Source organism: Meleagris gallopavo, chromosome 1 (assembly GCF_905368555.1).
Source record: "Meleagris gallopavo chromosome 1, MGAL_WU_HG_1.1, whole genome shotgun sequence".
Lineage (NCBI taxonomy): Eukaryota > Metazoa > Chordata > Aves > Galliformes > Phasianidae > Meleagris > Meleagris gallopavo.
The window spans coordinates 152,564,830-152,573,611 of NC_139404.1; the positions used below are offsets into that span (position 1 = coordinate 152,564,830).

Genomic DNA, 8,782 nt, shown 5'->3' on the forward strand with positions numbered 1-8,782 from the left:
AAAAAAAACCTAGACAACTACAGCAGCCCCTCTCTTCACTTAGAACAGAGTATTTTACTTTCAATTGTAGCGACAGCAGCTTTTTTTCATTAACTAATAAAGTAAACATTTGTTAAAAATACAAATGAAATTCTGCTTTACAAAGACTGCGCACACCAGTACCTTGAAAATGTCCCATCTGACTCTGTGTAGACAGGGCTTGCCCAACTCCTCCTATTGTCCTCATTCTTCTCTGTTCTTTTCTTCCTTAGGGGTGCTGGCATATATGTTGGCTGCTTGTTTTTAGTGGGTAAGAAGCGATTGAAGTCAGTAGCAGGTTTTGGTTCGATTACAGAAATCCTTCGATAGGACCTGTCATCTTTATGGGAGTCGCGCATCTTGAAAGGCAGTTCTGAGTCTGTGTCACTATCACAACCTAAGAGGACATAGGAGAAAATAGACGGCACAAATGTTATTCTCTAGGTAAGAGCTTCTAAAAGTTACATTGAAATATCCTAAAATCAGTTTAACTGCATGTTTGAGATGTTTCCCCTGCAAAGTTGCTGAACTACTGATAGGACTGTAGGTAAGGTAAGGTATTTTTAGAAATTTGTTCTGAGGCTGTGATAAGGTCTGTTAAGCTGAATTTGGTTTGCATCCTCATGCTACATTCATTCCATTCTTTCACTATCACTGCTGCTTGCAGGAAATAAAGCACTGTCCTCTAAATTAAAGAAATAAAACAGCAGAGAAGTTTTTGGGTTTGTTTTTGTGTGTTTTTTTTTTCTCTCCAATTAAAAACACATTTGCAACTCATATTTACTATCAAAACCAACTTACTAGCAAAGAAAAGAAATATGCTAATCTCAGCATATTAACATCCATTAAAAACCCTGGGTACATGTCACATATGTAACATCGCTACATATGTTACTTTGCTCAGATCAGAGATGCTGTATGTGATGTGTCTGATCCAATAGTTTTAATTTACACAAAAGGAATAAGATCCAAAATCTCACTGTTTTTATATTGTTAGACCACAAGTTAATTCTGCATTTTAAATCTGTGAGAAAAATAACACAGGTTAGAGTTCCCTAGAGCTATAGGGAACTAGCGTCACAGATCTTGTTACCTTTTTTCCCCCATGATAAATTAAAATATCAAAAATAAGAACTACTATTCAGTTTTTTTACCTGGGTGGGAAAAACACTGCTTATGTTGAATGTTCACAAATCAAGTGAAAATATAGATATATGATATATCCATGATAGGAACAAGGCAAGAAATTTTTGAAACTGTTGCAGTTTTAGGTGAACTCACCAGGATCTGAATTCTCACAACTATTTCCCTGAACTATAGGAAAATATCCCATATGGACACACATCCTGACGTGACAGTGGAAGCATGACTATTAACAGCCCTTCCTAGTAACATTCCTGTGGGCACTGCTTTACTTGTATCAACTGTTAAAGGTCAATATTTGCTTTAGGAAAACACAACCTGTGGCAGTTGCAAAATTAGAGTTGCATTCCAAGTCACTTTAAGTATTAGGCACCTGTAATACTAGGTCCATACACTGTCTTTTCCCACTTTTATAAGATGTGTTTATAAAAGATTTAAAAGAGGAAAACATACCTTCGCTGCCACCTTTCAAGGTTATGTCTGATGAAAAGCTTGTGGAGGATCTTGAGCCAAGAGAGTCCAAGCTATCAAAAGAATCGTCTCTTTTGTGGCTTGCTGAAGATGGAAAAGGTTCTCCTCGATCCACGTACCAAATATCACCGTACCCACTATCCCTACCACTTCTGTTTAGGTGGCTGGACTCTTCAAGTGCCTATGGGAGTAAATTTTGAAAGATCCTTCATATAGTTTAAGGCAGAATATTATTAGTGAGTTTGCACTCAGAAATTTTAAAAATGCGTCTTGACTGTACTAACAAACTTACCAACGTCAATCCCTGAAAAATAGAAAAGCTTGAATAGATGAGTTAAAACAAATTCTTAAATTTCTGTCAATTTCAGCCAACTAGAATCAAGACAAGGCTTATTCACGATCTACCAACCAATCACAGGGGATGGGCTCTGAATTTCTTGATTACATTGGTATCAGAAGAACCAGGGTAAGCTAAAACTCATTCTTTCTACATAGCCTTTGACAGCAAACAAAAAACAAGAAAACATTGTGATAGTAGTTCCCAAATTATGACTAAGATTAAACCACCAAGAGATTATTTTGTGTTGTAAAGAGCTGCAAAGTACGAAATCAGGGTATTTATTTACCACTTCTAATGTTTTCCTTACCTTAGTCAATGCTTGCCCTAATAACTTCTCAAATGCTTTAAGATTGAGATATGGACCATTATAGTGAGGGTTACTTTGTGCTTTTCTCCCCAGCCAATATAGTGTAATCAAAACCTAGGAACATAAAATAAACAAAACAAAATATGAAGTTCACTTGATTCCTTCTCAACCAGCGTTAAAGCATCTCTCCATGTTACTAAGAGATTTTCCACATTTAAATATAAAAATCTTGTCTACAGTGTTTGCTAGAACTTCCATCAAAACCATTTAAAGTGCTATATTATATACAGCATAATGCAAGTAATCATGTGCAAGTGCTATATAATTACTGTATTTATTTCAAAAATTAAGACCCATAGAAATGACCATAATGTGGCACTAATTTGAATGAACAGCTGAAGAATAAAATAAGCACAATAATCACAAACAGAAACATCAGAAATATTTTAAAAATATATTTAATCAAAATTAGTGAGAAATTGTTTCAAATAGAATTGAAGTGAACGTCTTACGTTTTTCACTCTTCTGTTGGTCTCCTCTGGTCTGAAGGAGTGAAGGAATGAGGAAAAAGAAAACAAAACAGTTTTACAGTCTGATTAAGTTTATTTATTATTCAAGATTTAAAAGGTTTGCAGCTTGACCAGAATCTATATAAAACATAAAACTACGACTCTTCCAAAAAAAAAAAAAAAAAAAGAATAGCAACACACTTCAAATTCTCAGGCATAACTATACTATTTTAAGCATTACAGATAAAGCAAGAAACCATTAAAGATTCTGATTTGAGAACAATTCAGAAAGGTTCTAGGCTCTTTCAATTCGCTTAGGTTTCTAGTTACCAGCAACAACATGGAAAATAAGCAAATGTCTGGGTAATATACTTCCTATCCAGGAAGAGCTTCAGTTCCATATGAAAGCAAATTACTTTCCCTCCCATTGTATTACATTTTCCAAAAAAAAAAAAAAAAAAAAAAAAAAAAAAAAAAAAGACACCCACCAAGCACTAGCAGTTATTAGGGTGAGAAGATTCAAACAAAAAGGTGTGGAAGTCATATACAGTGGCAGAAAGATATACACAGAGTTCAAGATTCAGACCTGTGATGCGTCAGGTCACATAGTTTACTACAGGGTTTGGACAGCATAGACAGCACTCTTCAGACAAACACTTAACACAACTCGACATAGTTCAAACAGCCACTGTTTATTCTCTTTCCCCATGTTTGTGGAGAGCACCTTCGCACTCAGTACTGATGGGGTGGTCATGCCCATCATGAAGAAATCAGGCAGCCATGAGCACAAAATCATGAGATGCAGCTGACCTGTGCAATGACACATCTCTTAATGTCAAATACGTACATGTATAGGTATAAAAACCCTCCCAAAATACATTGCTGTTGTACTTCTTTTACTTATATTTTTTATTGAGCATTTATTGGAAAAATGTTTTGTCTTCATCATGAGCACATGGATTTCTTTTCAGATGTATGTGCTATGGTTGTTACCTAATGTGTTGACTACAGACAGGCTGGTTACTAAGCAGAGAACAGAAAATTGTTCTCATGAGGCTGTAGAATCACCACAGTGCATAAGCATTATTCTTTTCACATCTGATGGAGAGTATTTTTTTTTTTTTTTTTTAAGGTTTACACTCTTTGGTCATTAGGCAGAATTTCCTTCATTATTTGCAATTATAAAAGCAGAGGCCATGCATACCCTTGCTAAGGATGCCTTGAAGTATTCTTCCAAACTTTAGCAGTCCAGTAAACAGTGAAAAATTCTGCCTTTAGTCACTATAGGCTGTACTCAGCTGGTCACACCTGCTTTCAGAAGGAAGCTATGTGATTGAACATGGTACCCACTTCTGCTCCTCATGAGTTCTCTGGGATCATTTATATTGGTCATTTGCAACATGAGGAACACTCAGCTGTTTTTGTATTTTTATATATCATCTACACTCAAATAACCATGAACAGGCCTGCATACTCGGGCTACAAACACTGCAAAACTTAAGAATGTTCATGTTCAACTAGTAAGCATGACTGAACCCCAAATGCAGGCAGAGAAACATTTCACACACGTGTACAGGAGACAGTGGTCCATTCACATGTTTGCTAGGCTAACAACAGAAGCAAGCTGTTAAGTTGTTTACCCTTAGCAAAGCTTTTCCAAGTTTGTAATTTACATGCATTACACTTTATTTCTTCGAGCTATGCCTGTTGCCCTCTGATCCTTTAAGCAATTTGTTTTGATAGGTAAGTCCAAGCATAAAAACATACAAATCAGGAAATCTCATGCTAATCTAGAGCAATCAGTTGCTTATTTACATACGTATATATTAATTCTTCAATAGCCCTTACATAAAAGGAAAAGAGGAGGGACTCCAGATGAGTAATGTATAGTCCCAGAATCCACGCAAATCCAAAAATCTATGTGAATTTTGTTTTCACATACAAAAAAAAAATCTCAAAGAAGAAATCCAATGCTGTTATCTTACTGGAACGTCTAAAAAAAAAATTGTCACCTTTAGTTTTCACAGCTGCTTCTCTGTGAGGCATGCAGCTATCAGAAGATGCAGTTTGGATCCACTTGCTGTCTTCCTCCAAGCAAAATAAGAGCCTTGTACATCTACATTGTGGCCAAGCTCACAAACCATGCCTGAGCTATGCATGCACAATCCACTGCCCTTCCTCCTTACCCCCGCAGCCCCGATATTGCATTTAAAATAGCAAGTTTATAGAATGTTGTGATGATACACTATGAAACAGTTATACTAAATAGAATTTCTGCTTCATAAACTGTTATCACAAACTGTAAATATTATGCAGTATTATGCATGATCTCGTGTAGATTTGAACTACAAGACATATCAGCAGCACTAAGCTAGGAGAAGTCATAACTGGCAGAAAACCTCTTCTGCAACATAGCAAAGCCATTTGCAGCTTTGAGAGGAGGCAGGAACCTACCTTCTTTGACAACCTGTTACTATCTAACATTGAGCTCCTGCTCTTACCTCTGCTTCCTTTCTCATACGCACAGCTTTCCGGCTCTAAAAATGTGGCCAAAACCTTCCATTTCTCACACTGTATTTGATGAAATAAGCTATAATATGTGGAATGCAAGAACTTCAGCAAAGCAGATTTTAAGCTTTTTAAACACTCATGAACAGCTAGAAGTTTATTTTGAACATAAGTCTCTGAACACAAGCACTAAAGTGTACATGCTGCATTGATTACACAGACATTTGCCACATGAGAGCTGTTCTGGCAACTGAAGGAGTAACCAACTTGCTGATATACCTTCATCAATGCAATTAAACACCAATCACACATTGGACAATTCTAAAAAGAAATTTGATATTTTAATTCAAAATGATGATGATAGAAGCCAGCTGGTGGAAACAACAGTCTTTATGAATTTAAGGTTATTATTCTGGCTTGAATAAATGAATGCCATTGCACTGTAACATATGCAGGCTGCTGCTTTGATCAAAGATGCACATTAAAAACAATCTGCTGAAAGAAGCATGCTCCTGTCCAAATGACAGTTCCACACTGATTACTAAATAATTTCATTAAATTTCAAAAATTAATCTCTCTGCCTTCCCAAAGGTTTTGTCATTTCTCTAACTATGCAACTTCACTAGAGATGTCTGAACTAAGCAACAGAAGCTGCTAAAGAGAACAGTCAACATTGTACAGGAATAATTTTACTGTGTGCTTCATCTGATCCCACTAGTCTCAATATTTTAGCACTTATTCTGAAGCTCAAAAGAAGACTGGGTTACCTAATCTAACTTCAGTGTCAAACTCCAGCTAGCACAGAATTCTCAAGTTCAAAACTTACAGTTTCTCATTCATGAAGTGCGAACCTTAAGTATTGGCAGTGGTTTCAATAAAAGTTTATGAACAACTTCAAAATTAACCACCCTGGAAAATATATATCAAATGCAGCATAAAAGTCTAAAGACCATGAGATAAAGTGTGGGGGATATTTTAATAATTACGAAGCATAACTGAACAATTCCAGGTTGAACACTGCTGCAAAAGATGTGAAATAACCATTCGTGGAGAAGTACTACCTTCTGTAAAAATCATCTGAACTATATCAATCGTTTAGCAAACAGAGAAAAGACAAATGGGACAAAAATAACATGCACTTGTTAGTAGATTATATGCTTAGATACCAAATACCTTAGTTACATTTGAACAAAATGCACATTCACCAAAATAATTTACACTTGGTCAGCTTTAGAGGATAAATGCTTCTCTAATAAGGACTACTATATAATAAAAGAAATGGATGTGGCAACAACAGACTGAGCTACAGCTCAAGGAATTTATTCCCAGTTCCACTGTTTGCTCAAGGTTAAATAGCAAAATTAGTCACTAGGGTCCCTGCCTGACAATACAAAGGCTTTGGCAGCAGCTCTACCTTAAGGATTTCCTGATCTCTCTTCCCCTTCCAGCCGTCTCTGTTTGCTGCCCTGTGGTTATGCCAACACAACTCTGATTCACGCTGTGAATTAGGACCAAAGAGTCAGTTTCTCTATTTGGATTTTTCTAATATGCATTTCTAATGCCCAAATTAACTCGCTCATCTGATTTACAGCATGCTCGCACAAGTGAGCATGTCAGTATACAGCTGCCAGTCTGGCACACAGCCATACAGGAGCAGAGAGGGGCCTGGTGAAAGAGGAGCTTGCCATGCCAACAACCAAAAAGACCCCAGTGATGGCAACCCAGTCAGAGGCTCAGCCTGCTTCCTGGTCTTCTGCTGAGGCTCAGGTTTGAGGCATGAGGACAGCTTCCTATTATTTTAACATACTTCAAGGTATTCTTAAAAATAAAAATTGTACAAGACAGTCATACAACTAACAGACTGTAATACAGTCTAGTTGATTTCTTAAGGTAACTACTTACAGAAAATACCCACTGGAAATGCTAACACTTGTATACATATTTTCAGTGTCTCGTTGCAGTAAAGCAGTGTATTTTAAGTAGTTATGTTTAGGTCGACTTATTTCAAAAGCTTTTAATATATATACCCAACAGTCTGGATTTTGTTTTCCAAACATGTAATTTGGTTTGGATCTCTTAGATCTAATACATGTTAAATTCTGGAAACTATCAATTAGTAGCAGTAGATCACTCCCACACTTGACTTAATTTTTTCCAGAGAGAACATCAGTGTGGGGCTCAAGAAGAAAACCAAGATACAAGATCTCAGTACAGCTCTAGAAGATTATTTTGTAGCATCCCTTTAGGAAACGATGGCCTTCTGAGTATCTGCTTTTAGTGTAGAAATATTCTGGAAATGCAGATATGGATTTAAAAAAAAAAAAAATCTAGATAGATCAGAGTCTCCCCTTCCCTAAATGAATTATATGCTGAAAAGTAGTAATGGGTCATTAGAGATAAGAAAGTTCTGCATCCATTTACGGGGAGGAAGAAGGGACAGAGACACTCCCAGTGATAGAAAGGAATGTGCCAGTGACAAATGCACTGTGCCCAGTGCCAAACCCTTCCCTTGGTGACGAATAGCCCAGAAACCCCAACAGCTGCCAAAGCTATCTGTTACCCATCCCTTCCTCCATGCTACATATCTTACTAATACAGGACTTCACAAACAGAACACAGATTTCTGTGTCAAGAGAAGTATCGGTGTTCTCCTTCTGACCTTCTAATGACCAATGCTGAGTTTCCACCACCCAGATGACCTCGAAAAGACTTGGCCAACCCCTGTCCTAGCTCAGGAGTAGCCGAAGTCCTCTGGCAAGCTCCTCACCAAGCTCTAGGCACTGCATCCCGACACCGGCACCTTAACTTACGTGTCTGAGGAAGATTTTGAAGGGTTCGAAGGATTCTCCACCCACTACTACCAAGGTATGTCACGCAGGAGACCATCGCCGTCCATCCAACTAGCAGCAGGCTCGTGCTAAATTTTAACCTCTTTGGACACCTACTCAATTGCTATTAATATTGCCGTTATCGGATTTCACTGCATTCCCACATGCTGCTCAGAATAGAAAGGCTTCAATGGACGGCAGGACTGTGGCATGGGCACAGAGACACAAGGAACATTCCTCCAGCCAGCGCTTGTATTCTCAGCAAATTGATATTCAACCCCGAGAGCTACAGCTCACTGCTGAGATTACTGGAAACAAAATGGTCTGGTACTGCAGAAGCACTCGAGAACAGCTTTGGAAAACACACCTTCCTACTTGACTGCTCTATAAATACAAAAAGCACATGTACTTTCCATAGCAACGTATCCACCGCACCCCCATGCCACTTACATTGTAACTGTATACAGTGTCAGGTGTAAAATGACAGCAGAAAGCATTTCTCCATACCCCTACAAAAACAGCAACATGCAGCAGGAAGCTCCGCCAGCCCTGCTGGCAGAGTAGCCTGTCCCCAACCCACACCCTCACCTGCTAAAGAAGGGGCTGAGGGGTGGAAAGGAGGAGGAATGCCCAAGAGGGGAAGGGCAGAGAAAGAATT

At 37.9% G+C, this 8,782-nt stretch overlaps 1 protein-coding gene across 17 annotated transcripts in view; it reads right to left on the minus strand.

Annotated features, from left to right (window-relative positions):
- LMO7 (LIM domain 7) overlaps positions 1 to 8,782 on the minus strand; it is a 131,583-nt gene that overhangs the window by 41,960 nt on the left and 80,841 nt on the right. For 16 of the 17 annotated variants that reach the window (XM_085215724.1, XM_085215719.1, XM_085215727.1 and 13 more), the window contains exons 5-8: positions 2,792 to 2,822; positions 2,280 to 2,393; positions 1,615 to 1,813; positions 163 to 415 (exon numbers count right to left, since the gene is read on the minus strand). In XM_085215724.1, coding sequence (XP_085071850.1) covers positions 163 to 415; positions 1,615 to 1,813; positions 2,280 to 2,393; positions 2,792 to 2,822 — 597 coding nt within the window. Of the gene's footprint in view, positions 1 to 162; positions 416 to 1,614; positions 1,814 to 2,279; positions 2,394 to 2,791; positions 2,823 to 8,574; positions 8,689 to 8,782 lie in introns of those variants that run through there. The other variant, XM_085215728.1, reaches the window with a different exon arrangement.